General features: G+C 42.6%; 1 protein-coding gene across 1 annotated transcript in view; it reads left to right on the forward strand.

Annotated features, from left to right (window-relative positions):
- Positions 1-17,255, forward strand: part of LOC134543253 (cuticlin-1) — a 222,403-nt gene that overhangs the window by 115,540 nt on the left and 89,608 nt on the right. The window contains exon 2 of the mRNA XM_063388160.1: positions 2,214-2,301. Within this exon, the coding sequence (XP_063244230.1) occupies positions 2,236-2,301 (66 nt within the window). The 5' untranslated portion in view covers positions 2,214-2,235. The remainder of the gene's footprint in view (positions 1-2,213; positions 2,302-17,255) is intronic.

The following is a 17,255-nucleotide window of genomic DNA, read 5'->3' on the forward strand; positions in this document are numbered from 1 at the left end:
ACTTTTCCTGTTGAGGGCTTTCTTCGCTTGGTAATGAATAAAGTAAACGGTTAGCTGCCTGTCAAATCATTAAATTAAAATAAAAGGTTTTATTTTTACAACATAACCAAGTGTTTTCCAATAGTAAACAATCGTTAAATTTTCTCCTTCACTTAAAACGAAATATTATTTATAATTTAATCATCATAAACATGCGATGGTTGCTGATTTTCTCCACAGTTTTATGGTCAAAGTAATGCATGTGATAATCAATCTAATATATTTATTTTGCTAAGTTTTGATGAACTTCGGTTAACTCAAACGAAATAGCATTGAAAACCAATTCCAATTTTATAGCTTTTTAACTTTTTTCAACGGGTTTTGTTTGTTTAAGTTGTGGAGTTGTACGCTTCCACGTCGCCAAGAACTATAAACCCTAGCAATTATTGGTTAAAACAAAAAATAATAATAATATTTTTAATGTTATTTATAATTACTAGACATTTAATTGTTTATGAGGACAGATTTTTTAATTCATACATGTTAAGTAATATGATGGGATCCATCTGCCTACCTGAACACACATGTATGGTGTGCAGGACATCAGGAAAAACAACGTCATTTGGAAAATGCTCAATATATCAAGGTGGTATCTGTTTACGATAAGCTTTTAAATCACACAGGAAGGGTGGATAAGGAGTTAATCTCCATATGTCGTTTTGAAACTGTATTTTTAGGAGAGTGAAACTGGCTAAAATGCCTGTTTTCAGAATAATTTTTCTACATGAAACACCAGGTACAGATTCTTCAAAGCACTCAAGGGATTCGCGTTACACCTTTATCTTCATTTCTCTTCCGTAAAATGTTTATTGTTATCCTCCAAATCTCATCGTTTTCCTAAGCACGACGAGAAGACTGCGCACCAGTTCAGAGCCTTGCGCTTAGAGGCGATACCGCGTTAGAAGCACCAGCGAGCGGCGCCCTTATCATCCCGCCTCATTAACACAAACACACCCCTGACTAGGCGGGCACTTTAGACCATAAGCGGTATAGAGGTTTAGGGGCCCGCCTCGTCAGGGGTGTATTTGTGTTAATGAGGCGGGACGATAAGTGCGACGCTCGCTGGTGCTTCTAACGCGGTATCGCCTCTAAGCGCAAGGCTCTGAACTGGTGCGCAGTCTTCTCGTCGTCACAGGATAACTCTGAAATTTGAGCGGTGACCGTAACATTATATGGCCCAGAAATGAAGATAAAGGTGTAATGCAAGTCCCTTAAGTGCTTTCAAGAATCTGTACTGGTTGTTTTAGCCTAAAAACTACTCTGAAAACATGCGTTTTAGTCATTTTAACTCGTCTAAAAATACAGTTTAAAAACTTAATCCGAAATCAAAAGTACTTTTGGACCCTCAGCGAACTCTTAAATGCTTTTCGTAAGCAGACCCCACTCGGATATCTTGAGTAGTTTTCAAATCGCGTTGTTTTTTCCTGAAGCTCTGCACACCGTGTGTGTGCCCGGGTAGGCGGAGCCCTTTAGGGTAATATTTGTGTTAATGAGTTGTGATTTTTTGACGCGACAACGTCTAATAAATCGATGAACACCGGCTGCACGCACGAAAAAGTGTCCCGTTACGCAAATTGTTCCGTTACGCTGTGTCCCGTTACGCTCATTGTACGCTTGCGCCGCATCTATCTCACTTCCACTCGATTGGCATATGCGTCCGAGGAGAAGAAAGACGGCGGCAGCACACAACTTACACCTACACGTGAACTGTTTCGTCGACTGTTTATAAAGTGAAGTGAAAAGTTAAAAGTGGTTTTCATTGCTTATTACAACAACAATTTCGGGCAATAAAGTTTAATTATTCTTGCATTTTAAAAAATCTGATTACTGGTATAATTTCAAGTATTTGTTCTTTTATTATTAAAATAAAATAGATTCAATTTTATTCATAAAAGTATGCAAATATTTCAACAATGTTTTGTTATGACGTTTTCACGTTAAACTATCGTCCGTAAACCGACTTTACAGACAACCAATTTTTTGTTTAATTTTTTGACTTTTGGCCCGTTTATGGTGAATTAAAAGCGTGAGGGAAAACCTGCATTCGTGTTGGTGGAGCCTGCGATGAAAGGGGGGGAAAAAGGGCAGGGGTATCAGTATGTTGTATATGTACTAGTGCTTGATTCGCCCGGTGGCGGCGCTGACGAGGTGTGTTGTGTTGTTGTTGGGCGCAGGTGCTGCGGTACCGCCAGGGACATGAGGACGGGTCGCTCCAAGATGGCGGCCGTCTGGAGGCTGGTCGGCTGCGCTCTGGCCTGCACGGTGAGTACCCCGTCAACTGCCCTCCCTCGAAGGGCTGCCTCGAGCCAGACACGGTTACACATGGGCGTACCCAGGATTTTTTTTCGGGGGGGGGGGGGGGGGGGGGGGGAGGGTTCTTCCAGATATTTTTCGGGGGTCGGGGGGGAGGAAAGGGGCTTCTGATTTTTTTTAAGAAAAACTCCATAAACACCAAAAAAATAATTGTTTATAATAAACTTTTTTTTAGCTTAAAAACTTTTTACAGAAGAATTCTTCTATTATTTATTTATTTATTTTGGGCAAATTCAGTAACCACAATCTCCGGATCGATGTGAATGTCGTATTGGACACATTCAGTAAGGCCAATACATTCAGTCTGTCCTGATATAATGGTGTTCCGCAGATAGGATTTTAATCTTCTTAAGCAAGAAAATGTCCTCTCCAGAGTTGCCGTTGAGACGGGAATGGTCGCCATATGCGGCAACACCTCCCACTGGTCTGAATCATTGTTACTCCTCAACCTCTCGACCTAGCCGCGCGCTCACCAGTATAACATGCCGCGATTGGTAGAGACCGGAAAAAATTCGCGATTTAAATGACCTGCAGGACATCCTACTGCATGATCCTCTATGCACGCGGGAAAATAATTACATTTGCTCATCGGCCACTGACTCGTGACACCTGTTAAACTGGGACGCTAGTGATTCGATACTTCTTTTGTATAAAGTTTTTTTTTTTTTTTTTTCATTGGCCGAGTATCATTCAGATAAACTGTGGCCCCAATCACTGATGCAGCAAATAAGGGCAAACGTTTTTTTTTTTTTTTTGGATTCTAGACTGCCACGAAATGAATCCGCGAATTTTTTCCGGTCTCTAGCGATTGGAAATGGCGGTTCCCGGTTCTCGGAACCCGTGTTTGGCACTGGTGAAAGTGGTCAGGCATGTAAAAGACCCATCTTTCTCCCTAACCAGGATAACACCCTAACGGGATCATATGCCTGGGGGAGTATTGATGAATTTTATGAGGTGTGAACCTAAGTTACATGTCTGAATTATGAGAGTGTCGTATCGGATGCGGCCGTCATTTTGTGTTGCCCGCTTGTACGCTCGGTCCAACTGTCAGTTCACCTTGATCCTGATCGGGAGATTAACCTGAGCGGTTAACTGAACTGGGAGTTTCCCTGGGAGTTGCGTCTGTCAGGATTCTCGCGAAACGCACCCCGGCGAGTTTTAAGTCCGCCTCGGCTCCCGAGGACGTCCGAACAGGCAGGAACGCAGACAGGGTGGTGACGGAAAGATCCCCCCCCCCCCCGACCCCGGGCCCGAAATCCTGAAAAAATTAAATCAATAAAAATATATCATTCCCGCCAACAAAAGTAAATAATTTAAAAGTAAACAGCGTGCAGAGTGGTTCATTACACACCCCTCCCCCTACCAAAATGAAAATCTGCGTACGCTCATGCGAACAGTCAATGTGAGTTTTCTTAGGCCAAAGGTGCCCGGTACTTTCGCACCCCATGACAGATCCACGTAAGGCAAATGAGCTGTCATCTCGCATATATCTATTATTTCCATACCACAGAACTAGGTTAGCCAACCATTCACCACAGTATTTTTTCCCCAGAGTAATAATAAACTCAAAAATTACCTGTGCAAAAAAAGAATTCACTCATTCGTAGGATGTTCCCACTGCAATAGTAAACCCTTGTGAAGACGAACGAAAAGTAAAAAAAATTGCAGTTCTTAAAACAATATCTTTATATTCTGGTCTTTTAAATGCGGGTTGGCCACACGTCTGCGTGATTACATTGCAACCAAGTAAAGCCGTTTATTCTTATTTATTTATTTCAGTTCATGGTCTGCACCATGCTTTTATACGACCAAAAACATTGACTGGAGGGTGGTGCTTGCGTCGCGGCAACAATTTTAAATGTTTTATTTTATTTTATGGAAGTGACTTAAGTTTAACGACGGAGATATTGTAATTCATACTTAAGTAACCATCATCATACGTGGGGGGGATTATCATTTACGGAATGATTTTGGGCGCGTCAGTAAGGTGACGACGAGGATAAAAAAAAATTCCAAACTCCTGAAATTTTCTTAACTCCGTTAAATTCAAAGCCCAAGAACTGTTTGATATTGTCGTCACCGCGGAGCTGGCAACGCCGCTGATGTCAGGTGGTCGGAGGTTTGGGAAAAAAAAGGTGTGGTGATAACCACTGCAACAAAGCTTGTCAGCACGTCGCAACACGCGATGTTGTGACGTATCTTAATTCGAATCTCGTCCGGAGACATGTCGAGGGGAGGGGAGGGGGGACTTGAAAGGCGCCGCACCGCGACTGCCGATGAGGCATCAGGCCGCCGCCGGATGTACCCCCTACCCCTGGGCCCAGTCCTGACAACTGTTCCTCGTCTATACCTACTCCGAGAAGCGAGGCGGCGCTCGTTCTCTTCACCCTTTCCATCTTCAGCAGTTGGCCCCCCTGCGGCGAGACGCGGATTTGCAGGCCCCGCAGTCCGAAGATAAAGTCAAGCCCGCCGTTTATCGGGGTGTGAGAAAAAAAGAGGGAAATTTGATGAGGGTGGAGGGGTGAGGGAGCCTTTTGTCCCAGCGAACGGGCCTGATAGCGTCTGTAGACGAACGTGCAAAACTGATAAACACCATTCGCTTATTTTTTTATACTTTATTTTTTTACTGCATCGTGGCGAGAATACGTACTGCTGGAATTCGCTAGAGATTAAAAAAAAAAAAATTAGAGCGAGTCTCTCAGTATTCGCCATAGATCTATATATAGCATCTGCCTCAGTAACGAGCAAATCCGCGTGTTCTTTAAAATATTTCAGAGCGTGATCAATAACACGCAAATTGCGTTTCCAGCTAAATTTCTGAAACGCGAATCACACGCAGCTTTCGCACCCCGCCGCTCAGGTTCCACTGAAGACATTGACAGAATATTATATAGGTTGGTTATTCCAAGGCGTTCGGGTAAGGAAGCGAATAAGCACTGCCTCAACAGTAACATAACTCGCAAGGCCGTATTCCATAAACGTGTCTAGAACCGAATTCCTAGCGAGGAAACGAATCGGCAATCGTTTTAACAAACGGTGCCCTGCGTGAGGTCAGAAACTGGTTTCAACGCATTCTAGCGGACGTTTCCCAACCAACTATACAATCGATACGACAAAAATACTAGAGATAGCAGCACAATCGCAAAAAAAATATATATATAACCGCCTTTCTAATTTTCTCAAGTACATTTTAAGTCGCGATTTTTTTTTCTTGTAACGACCATCGCAGCATACAAAATGTATTCCAGTATATAGTTTCGCTATTTCGATATCACAAACTTTCATTTGGCACACCAACCCGTTTGGTGCGTCCCCCGATGATCACGAAAGTGACTATGTACGAGTTAATGGTGCCAGACGCGGGTACGCCATCTGCACGAAATCAACGAAAGATTGAACTCTGCGCATGCGCGGAATTCGGGCAACAATCGGCATAAGATAAGACACCAAAATCCGTTCCCTAAAAGAAGGGACTGGTCGTGTCCTATCATGCCTTAGCAATACGGTTAGGGTACAGGCGTAGTAGGCTACCTATACTTACCACCTAAACCATAATTTTGTGCTTTGGAATACCTTAAAGTACCCTGAAAATGGTCTATTCCTCTTACGTGTGAAGTTTCAATTCTAACGCACGTGCCCACTTTTATTTTTTTTTATTTGTAAATTTTTTTTTTAATAATTAACCCGGCCTTACTTCATAGCGTGTTTGGTGAAAGGGCGGATTTAGGATGTGGTCAAAGGAGGACCAAATTAAATCTTTAAAAAACAATTTTAGTACTTTTATGTAGAACTAAAATATGAATGCATTTTATTTGTATTTCAAAAACATCATGTTATTAGTAGGGGCAGGCATTTTTCGCGAAAAGATCTGCACACCTATTAGACTTCAACAAGGTATACCTGCACCAGCGGTTTCTTCCTTGTGATTGGCGTCCGTCTGCGAGAGAAGTCGTTGCCTATATTTTGCCGAGCCATTCAAAAGACGCGTTTGCTTCCGCACTGAATTACTGTTGTTGGTGTTGTTACAATCGACATGCACCTGGAAATAACTCACCCAATCACGAAACACAGACGATGCTACAGTGTTTTAACTTTCAGCTGGTCTCAAAATCTTTTCGCGAAATCTGCATGGCCCTAGTTATTTGTAAATACTACAGTTAAATAAGGGATTACGAGAAAATTAATATATACATACATATATATATATACATATATGTATACATATATATATATATATATATATATATATATATATATATAGTGGTTGAACAACGGGAGAGGGGAGGAGGGGCTGCATCCGCCAATGGTCTGGTGCCAACTGCGTCTCGCAGAGGGCCATTCCGCGCGCGAGTAGTGGCAACCCTGGCTACTCCTCCCCCCCTCCCCCCACCTCCTCGTGCGGTCGAGGGGAGGGTGAATGGAATACCGCGCCAATGACCACCTTCATCGCCGGCGCATGGCCTCTCTTCAGGAACCCGCACTTGGCCAACCCACCCTCCCCCTTCCCCGCGACGCGGAAAAAAAGAAAGAAAAAAACTAACTAATCTGTGTGTGCGATGCGCGCATGAAAACCACGATAAAAAAATAAAAAAAAACCTTTTAAAGAAGCAGGCGAATACGCCTTGCGTGCGAAAGGAAGAAATACAGAGATAGAGAAAGAGAATTCTAGTCTATTACACACTGAAGTGGACAATTTATATATCTCAGTGATACACGGAGTTCATTGAAACCTTGAGTGCGTGGGTTAAACGTGTAGTACTTGCATTCTTTTGGACATCATACTTTGTGGCTATGAAATTTATTTTACTTTTATTAATTACTATAAAATAATTATACGTTAATTTTTTAAAATAATTACCACACAAAAGAATCAAGAAAAAGTATAATAACGATGAAAAAAACTTAAGATTAATTATAGACAAAGTATGTCTACCCGGGCACACACACCGTGTGCAGATCTCCAGAACACACGTGGTTTGATAACTGCTCCTCTATTAATGTTGCCGTGAGAAGACTGGTTACAAAACATAATATGGCTATGCTTACGGAGTGAAACGTTCGCAGGTAGTGTCTTAGTTGAAATAATGTTAGGGATAACAATAGCGTGTTGGGCGCGAATGACGCAGTGTGAATAAAATAATTTTCCAAACCAATCACGTTTTGACGCATTATTGAAGTCTGTGCGACAAAATTTACTTACGTTACGGACTGAACAATGAGAAACAACCCTGTTTTCATTGCGTCAATGTTTTTTTTTTTTCGAAAGATGGCTGGATTGGCGGATTGTTTATAATATGATTAGGCCCCTACTATTCGCATATATTTTGAGGTGTTTGTTTACTAAATTCATCTGTGAAGTGTGTTTTACGAACCGTGATTTTTCTGAATGATTGTCAAATTTTAATTAAGCATGGATGTTTATCTGAAAAATTTCTTTCTTAAATTTCGTATGTTTGATACATATTATATAATGACAAGAAACATTTAATATTATGATTGTTCATTTCTACTTGTCACGCGGGGTAAAAACCGCAGATGTTCACAACAGAGCGATATTTTTTGACGTGACAACGTCTAATAAATCGATGAACGCCGGCTGCCCGCACGAAAAAGTGTCCCGTTACGCACATTTTCCCGTTACGCTCATTGTACGCTTGCGCCGCATTTATCTCTCTTCCACTCGATTGGAACAACCATCGATTTGACTTTTTCGAGGCATATTAAACTTGAAACACTCCCATTAGTTTCCTACTTTTCCTATCATCGTCCTATCCTTAAACAGAATAACACAGATTGGAAGAAGTTAAATAGCAAACATGTATAAAAGTTATAGTTAAAATAATCTCTTCGTTAAAGTAATAAACATATTTGAATCAATGAGTGCAAATAAAAGTAAATTTATCAATTAAATTGTAGATTTCATTTCACTCCTTCTTTGTATCCATACAAAATAGTGATACCTCAATAAAAAATGATTCAATTTTATTCATAAAAGTATGCAATAATTTCATCAATGTTTTGTTATGACGTTGTCACGCTAAACTATCGTCCGTAAACCGACTTTACAGACAACCAATTTTTTTTTTTTGCTGTCGCATCGCGTAACGCGTGATGCGCGAAATTGTGGTCACGCATCGTGGCGCGTGAAAGCGTAGGTAGTCCACGGCCCATTCCACATGCCCCGTTTACCCTGAATGGCGTTGTGTGTCCCCCCGTATCTAATCACTCGATGTATCGATTAATCGTTTGACTACGGGCGCGGATATCGCCAGCGCTGTCACGCGCGCTCACGGGCGCCCACCGCCGTGACATCACGAGACCACGCCCCTGTCTGCCGGCGACCCCGCCACGATAATAAATGTGGTCGTTCCGCGCATGCGCAAAACGCCGCAGGGCTCAGCGCGGACGTAAATGATGGTCAGCATCTCGTCAACGATGCGTGACATCGGAAAAAAAATCGGGGGAAAAAAACCCGTTACTTAGAAAAAACTTGGTACGGGGAAATTATCGAACCATACATGTTTTTTTTTTTTTTTTTTCGCATCGTAGATCAAACACATGGCAACCGAGATAAAATATTTTATAATGTACCTGGCCGTCCAATACTGACGAAGCTTCCAAGACCAAAACCCCGCATTAATGTCTTTCACGGTGTATATTAGTGGTTATTCCAAGTTACACCCTAAGAGACATCGTTGCATTAGCTTTTTTTTTCTTCCTCTGAACTTGCAGATATTATTCTCGACCATTAAAACATTTACTTGTGAAAACTTTATAAACGAACATGAAAGTAATTAGTACTTGTCAGTTTTGCAGACAAGTTATTCGCTCGTCACGGAAGTTAAGATGTCGCACATCTGTGGCGAGTGCTGGAAGACTTCCTCCCGTTTCTGGCTACACCCCGGGCTGCAAACATCATTCATGCCCGCGGGACCGCGGCAGCGGAGGAGGGCGATGTTGACGCCGCGTGGTTGTTGTTGTTTACGTGGCGGGCGGGACGCGAGGACGGCCGTGCAGACAGACAAAGAAACAAACGACTCGCGCGACCGGCGCGTGCGCGGTGTCTCGTCACGCCCCCGCCCCCTCCTTCACCACCCCCTCTTACAACCAACCAGCAGGCAGATAGCCATCTGTGCCTCCCGCCGCCGCCGCCGGGAGCGCTGGCGTCCGCAGCCAGTGTTGCCAGACGTACCCGAATTCAGGAGACCGGAAAAATCCGCAGATAAATTTCGTGACATGCTAGAATCCAAAACACGTGTACCTTTATATTAAGGGACCGGAAAAATTCGCGGATTCAATGACCTCTAGGATATCCTCCATTATCCTCTGCACTTCTCAAGTAAACACGTGTTCATTGGTTACTAAATTGTGAGTCGTCTCCACTGGGTAGCTTGTGATTCGACGCTTCTTTGGCCGATAGTCTCTCATTGGCCCAGAGAGCTCCAGTTCAACCGCGATCCAATAGCAGAACCAGCAGAATTATACACATGTTTGAATTTCAGCCTATCACGAAATTGAATCCGCGAATTTTTCCGGCCTCTATTTATATTGTTTTCCGCGATTGGCTCACAGTTTATCTGAAGGCGCACAGATTATCTCTGAGCCAATGACAAACTTTCAACCAAATAAGTAGCGTCCCAGTTGTCGGTTCTCGCGAGCCAGTAGCCAATGGGCAGGTGGCATTTGCCTACGTATGCAGAGGATCGTGGAGTCTATCCTAGAGGTCGTTGAAACCGCGAATTCTTCACTCCCTTCGTATCAGGTGTCCGAGAAGATAAACTCGGGCACGCAAATGTACCCGAAACTAGGAAAAAAAATTGCTTGTCTGTAAAGTCGGTTTACGGACGATAGTTTAACGTGACGTCATAACAAAACAATGATGAAATGATTGCATACTTTTATGAATAAATTTCAATCATTTTTATTGAATTATCACTATTTTGTATGGATACAAAGAATGAGTGAAATGAAATCTACAATTTAATTAATATTTTTACTTTTATTTGCACTCATTAATTCAAATATGTTTTTTACTTTAACGAAGAGATTATTTTAACTATAACTTTTATACATGTTTGCTATTTAACTTCTTCCAATCTGTGTTATTCTGTTAAAGATAGGACGATGATAGGAAAAGTAGGAAACGAATGGGAGTGTTTCAAGTTTAATGTGCCTCGAAAAAGTCAAATCTGTGGTTGTTCCAATCGAGTGGAAGAGAAATAAATGCGGCGCAAGCGTACAATGAGCGTAACGGGACACAGCGTAATGGGACACCTTTTCGTGCGTGCAGCCGGCGTTCATCGATTTATTAGACGTTGTCACGGCAATAAATATAAAATAGTAAATACATATATTGAATAATATTCACTTGGAATGGAAACCAATAATTAGTCTTTGCCCTGGCCGTAAAGTACTGACATTAAACATCCCTGCCTTTTTGAAAACAGCCACGGCTACGCTATACTCCTAAGGATATTCGGAGTACGACAGGATCAAGCTGCATCTAGTATCACGTAAACAGGAGGGCGGCGACATCAGGATCAGGGATAACACTCAATGAAAACAGTCTTGGTCTCACTATTAAAGCAAAACACAAATTTATGTCGCCATATTTATATTACAGGTAATATTTACAATAATTTTTAACCAATACTTAACCTGAAAGTACTATTTTTTCACATGTAGCTGGAATAGTAGTATTAAAAATTTACGTTTTTTTCTCCCCCTCTCCCCCCCTCGAAAACCCCGACGAAGCATTTTAATTTCCTGCACACGGGCATTAGCAGTAAAGCCAATATTTAGAGACCGGAAAAATTCGCGAATTCATTTCGCGATAGGCTAAAACACAAATAGTTATACTTCAGTGCTGCCTCTGCTATTGGCTCACAGCTCACCTGGATGACTCTGGGCCAATGAGAAACACCCAACAAAAGCTTTATCGAATCACAGGCTGCTACGTTGGGACGTCTCAGAAGACAGCAGCAGATGAGTGGGTGGCATTTGACCGAGTGTACATAGAACTATGGAGTTCATCCTACATGTCATTAACCTGCGAATTTTTCCGGTCCTTACCAATATTGTTTCATCTAAACAAATTTTTTTTTTATGTGGTCCTCGCGTCGAACGGGCGACGGGCGCGACAGGCGCGACATGATGCGACAATCGTCTGCAAAAAAAAAAAAAAACCGCTAACGCACGCACCAAATGCGCGCTTGGGTGCTTAGGTGCTCGGCGGGAAAAAAAAAAACTAGAAAATTAAATCACGTGGACGCGTGCGTCTCGCAATTTTAATTGGCTGCGCGGAGAACGGAATTTACGGAGGCCTGGATCATTTTTAAAAAAAAGAAGGGAAGGGGGGGGGGGGAGGATGTAAATCAAAACCTGACGGCTTTTACTGATGCTTTGCACACACCGCGGGATGAACCATGCATGCATGTATGTACCTGTCGCGTTCTCAAGCAAGTGCATTTCTCATACCTCATACGGCATTCCGGAGTGCATCTTTCTACCCCGCCGGGTAGCTACATAAAACGAGAGAGAGAGAGAGAGAGAGAGAGAGAGAGAGAGAGAGAGAGAGACAGTAACAAGCATTGCGGCGCGTGGAACCCGGCAAACACGAGCCGTTAGATCGTAAAATCTAGGTTCACGACGATTCGACATCGGTCATGCGCTTTCCACGCGATGCGCTTTCGGAACGCTTCCGGGACCGACCTGACAACCCGTCCTGAAAACATCGGCCTTCTTTACCTCGCACCTCAAAGCTTGTACCTACTCGACAATGATCCGTCGCGTCCGCCCGTCAATCACATGACCTGCTGTCAATCAGATTGCCGGAAAATACAATTTCTTCGTCCGTCATAAACCTTGCTAAGCTTAAACTATTTACGGACGAATGGATCAAATTATAATTATAATTTTAATTTTTTACTTGTTTCCATATTACTAGAGACAGGAAAAATTCGCGGATTCATTCGGCGATAGGCTAGAAGTCAAATACATATACCTTTTAGATGATTTTGCTTTTGGCTTACTGTTCATCTGTACTAATCTCAACCAATTATAAACCCTCAACCAAAGAAGGATCGAATCACAGACAAACCAGCTGAGACGACTCACAAGTCAGCAGCCAATGAACTGGCGTTAATTGCCGAAGTGTACAGGGGAATGTGCAGTCTATCCTGAAGGCTATTGAAACCGCGAATTTTTCCTGTCCCTAAATATTACGATTTCAACTTACGTTTGAACACATTTTTTTTAAAGTGTGATATTTGAACAAAACATTGACCGATTCACAAAAGTGTTATTAATAATATACGGTAAATCAAAAATATATTTAAATAAATATTAGAGCGATAAAATCAGTGTATTTATTTATAGGGGCGGTGAGGCGCGGGATGCGCGAGGCAGTGTCGCCCTTAGCGCCCCCGCGCTCGTATAGCTCGTGGGTCCGGCCAGGCGAGCCCGCCTCGTCAGGGGTGCGTGTGTGTTGGTGAGGCGACGCTCGCTGGTGCTTCTAGCGCGGTGTCTCCTCTGGACTGGCGCGCAGTCTTCTCGTCGTGCACAGGACAACTGTGAGATTTGAGCGGCGACCTTAACATTATATGGCAAAAAAATGAAGATAAAAGTGAAATGCAAGTACCTGTGCTTTCAAGAATCTGTACTGGTTGTTTTACGCCTAAAAATTATTCTGAAAACAAGGGTTTTAATCATTTTAACTCTTCTAAAAATACAGTTTAAAAACGGAGTAACAGCCCACAACGCGGATACTTACGGCTAATGCGAAAATTGGGGCCTTTGAGGGATTTAATAGGGAAATTTTGTTGGAAAAGGGAAATTTATAGGGAAAAAAGGGAAATTTTGGGGGAAATACGAATTTGTTTTAGGAATTTTGGTGGAAAATAGGGAAATTTCCTGAAACTTTAGGAATTTTGGAGACGTCAGAGGTCAAAAGTCACGAATCCTAATACTAATCCCCGAGCCCCTGTCCCCGGAGCCCCTATTCCTAACTACTACCATAACACATTGTTTTTGGCTAAATAAACTCTACTCACTAACACACGTATCGCCGCGCTATCGTGAGCTGCACTGAGTAGAAAGGTTGTGACAATCTGCGCGGTTCCCTTTCCCCGCTAAACCCGCCCGCACGCGACGCAAGCTCAAGGTCGTATCAGTGAGCTGGCTATACGCCTTAAATAATGACACCGCGTTTACGTCTCTAAGACTAATAGTTAAGGAATTATTAGGGCAAGAAGATATAGACATTTTCGTTACGGCAGAAATTTCTGTTCTGGTACCCGTTATGTTTCGGTGTGATTTTAAAGACGTTTCACGTCAAAAACCCTAAGTCGGGAGCTGGAGGTGACGAAGTTTACGAACCGAAGTTCTGGTACTTCAGTATTTTAAAGTAAGTAACTTAGTTACTTCTACGATAAGGTTTTTTTTTTTAATACATTTGTTGCAACAATACACCCAGCACCAACCAACGCATCGTCTGGACATGTCTTGAAGAAGGCATGTACAGTTTTTCCTCATTGGTCCGCTCCATACTACATCAGTTTCAGACGGTTCCGATGGAAAGTAAGGCTGGGTTCATGTTTTTTTTTAAAGCTAATTCACAGAATGCCATGCACGTGACTATGCACACAAACTGTGCGAAATAGCCTCACAATTTAAATCGTACTGTTAATTTTAGCCCAATTAAATTTCGTGATGTATCCGAAATTTATATTGAACTACTAAAAGATTATCCCGTGACAAATTACCAGCAGTTTGTGAACACAGTTTTTTTAAAATATAAACCACGAAACATTACAAAAATTAATTTTATTGACATTCACCGCAAATGATTATTTTTTTTTTTTTTAAATTGCATTACGTTGTAATTTTTCGACTAGTTCTAGCCACACTGTGATCGATGAATATAGACAGATCTTCAGATCTCGACAAAATGGCAACCCTGCTCTTCACTCGCCGGCTGTTGCGCCGTGCGTCCGCAACAGCAATTTTCGTTTCCCCTCCCGTGCACACGAGCGCCCCACGCGCTGTCGTGGAGCGGTAGGTTTGGAAAACACGGCGGTCGAAAATCTCGTTAATTTGATTTTTTTTTTTTTTTCGCGGCCGCGGCGGGCAGTGCTAATTGCGCGCGGTCTGTTTCCGTCATTACTCCGGGACGCGTGGCGCGCGCACCAGGAAGTGACGTCACACGCGGCGCGCGTGCTGCGACGCGGGGGTGAGGGAGGGGGTGGAGGGGGGGGGGGTGCCGCACCGACGCGTGACCGAGAACCGCGTCGAGGCGTCTCATAACAAGCGTCCATTAGCCGCGAGGGCCCATTAGCGCTCTAACGGTCCCCCCTCATCTTCTTCCTTCCTCCTTCCTTTTTCCACCCTAGCAGACCATCCTATCTCTCTCGTCAGACACCCGGGGCCCTTTCCGGTCCCGTCCATTTCCTTCCGCTCGGGTTCGAATCCCGCTGCGGCATTTCTCATCTGAGATATCACGTCTCCCCTGAACTCATTCCAGGAGAAGGCACCGCGCTTTTTCACGGACAAACGTCTTTGGAAAACATTTATCCGTCACAAAAAAAAATTGCCACATAAAATGTCAGTATAATATAACACTAGGTTTAAACGACTGAAATCAGACTAAAAATATGTACTTCATACTAACCTTAACATTACTGAGCTGATTCCAAATTATTATTATAATATAATGTTAATAAAAAAGTTTAAAAAACTACAGTGACAAGATTTGAACCACGCCCCCTTTGAAGTTACAAAGCGAGCTATTAAGCCTCTTCGGATATTTTAAGGAAAATATGTAAAATTTCTATGAGTTGTTTTATAGTTTACTGTTCTTGTTTCTACTGTCTCGTGATTGTTAGCGCATTGTGTCCGTCTATATTTGAATTTTTTTTTTAACCTGGGTATTTTCTGTGCCCCCCCCCCCCCCCCTTTTTTTTGGTACCACCTGATTTTGGCTTGTTTTCTGTGTGTTTTTGCATATCCATCTATTTTGTCCGTTATTGAGGCTTCTCTTGACATACAGTACAGCCAGCAATGGCGTATGTCTAGGGGCATGCATATTTCGCGAAAAAATTTCGAGACTAGATGAAAGTTAAAACACTGTAGCATCGTCTGTGTTTCGTGATTGGGTGGGTTTCACCGAGGTGCAAATCGATTGTAACAAAACCAATCACAATGACTCAGTGCGGAAGTAAACGCGTCCTAAATGGCTCTGTCAAATAAGGCAACGACTTCTCTCGCAGACGGCCGCCAGTCACAAGGAAGAAACCACAGGTGCGGGTATACCTTATTACAGTCTAATAAGTGTTCAGATCTTTTCGTGAAAAATGCCTGCCCCTACGTATGTCCAAAACAACATCTCAAATCGGGTAGAGTATACATTGAACTATGAATGTTAGACTGACATCAATGGAATCCCCGGGTTGCTCCTGTGTCTCTCAATGACAGTGTTTCTCAGTACACACAGTTTGGGTGCACTCACCTCTACATTCTGGTACTTTCGGGTAAAAGGTATCAGTTCGGGTGTCATTAAGGTACATAAACAAAAAAGAAAGAATTAAACAATTTTGCCGTCTTGTTTAATAAAAATATCATACATAAACACGCGAAAAGATTCCATTCCGAGACTAGCTAAAAGTTAAATCACTTTAGCATCGTCTCTGTTTCGTGATTGGGTGAGTTTCTTTCAGCTGCATGTCGATTGAAACCACCAATCACAGCTATTCAGTGTGGAACCAAACGCGACCTGAGTGGCTCGGCCAAGTAAGGCAACGACTTCTCTCGCAGACGGCCGCCAATCACAATGAAGAAACCGTTGGTGCGGGTATACCTTGTTGTAGACTAACAGGCGTTCAGATTTTTTTTTTCGCGGAAAATGCCTGCCCCTAGTTATTTGCAAACCGTTCCATGAATAGCTTTACAGTATTAACTGCACACATAATTTGCATGATACAACAGAATAAAGTGGAACTGTTTAATATTCCAAAATTTTTTCTTTAGTTTAGAAAAAGTATGCTTGAATGAAGCATCAGTGGAGTCCCGGAAATTTCGCGGATTCCTCTGGCCTCAGGATATAATTCAAAGTTATAGGTGTGTTCGACCCATGTTTACTTTCCCATTGGTTGATTTTTTAGCGAGAACATTTTTATCCTTGTTATTTGGCACTACCTGATTCGCTTACTTCTCTCCTAACTGGACATCGTTGTCTCACGGTCGTAGAGGGGCGTGTCTAGATAACTGCGGTCCAATCATGAACACAGTGCGACAGTGTGGAGGTTTGCATTCTAGCTTGCGACTAAATGAATGCGCGAAATTTCCGGGACTCTAAGCATCAGATAAAATAATAATATATGCACCCATTTTCGTGAGAAATAATCAGTAATTTTTCGAAAAACGTATTTTACACATACAAAAAAAAACATAGCTATGTGTTGTACACACTATTTCGTTGCAACTGGTTTGCAAAGGAATCTTTTGTAATGGTACAGAATTTTTTTTCCCCTGTGAACGTCACTGCTGTCTGTTTATTATTGGACCGTAATTGTCGAGGAAGTGATTGAAAGGACTGCTGGCCAATCATCACATTAAAACACACGCATCAATGCTTCAAGGTTCGGCGCGTTGCTGGGCCGTCGCACAGCCCGCCAAAGCTCCGGCTGTAGATGCATTTTTCTGGACAATGGAAAGAGTAAAAAAAGTCTAAGACGGATTTTTCACGGGTGTTTCAGGCACGAAACATTTAGTACACGTAAATGAAATGCATTTTTATGGTCAATAGGTAGATATCTGTAAAATTCGTGATTTCAAATCCCTAAAGGATAGACTCCATGATCCTCTATGCACTCGTGCAAATTACATCTGCTGATTGGTTACCGACTCGT

Source organism: Bacillus rossius (genome assembly GCF_032445375.1).
Source record: "Bacillus rossius redtenbacheri isolate Brsri chromosome 9 unlocalized genomic scaffold, Brsri_v3 Brsri_v3_scf9_2, whole genome shotgun sequence".
NCBI classification, from domain to species: Eukaryota; Metazoa; Arthropoda; class Insecta; order Phasmatodea; family Bacillidae; genus Bacillus; species Bacillus rossius.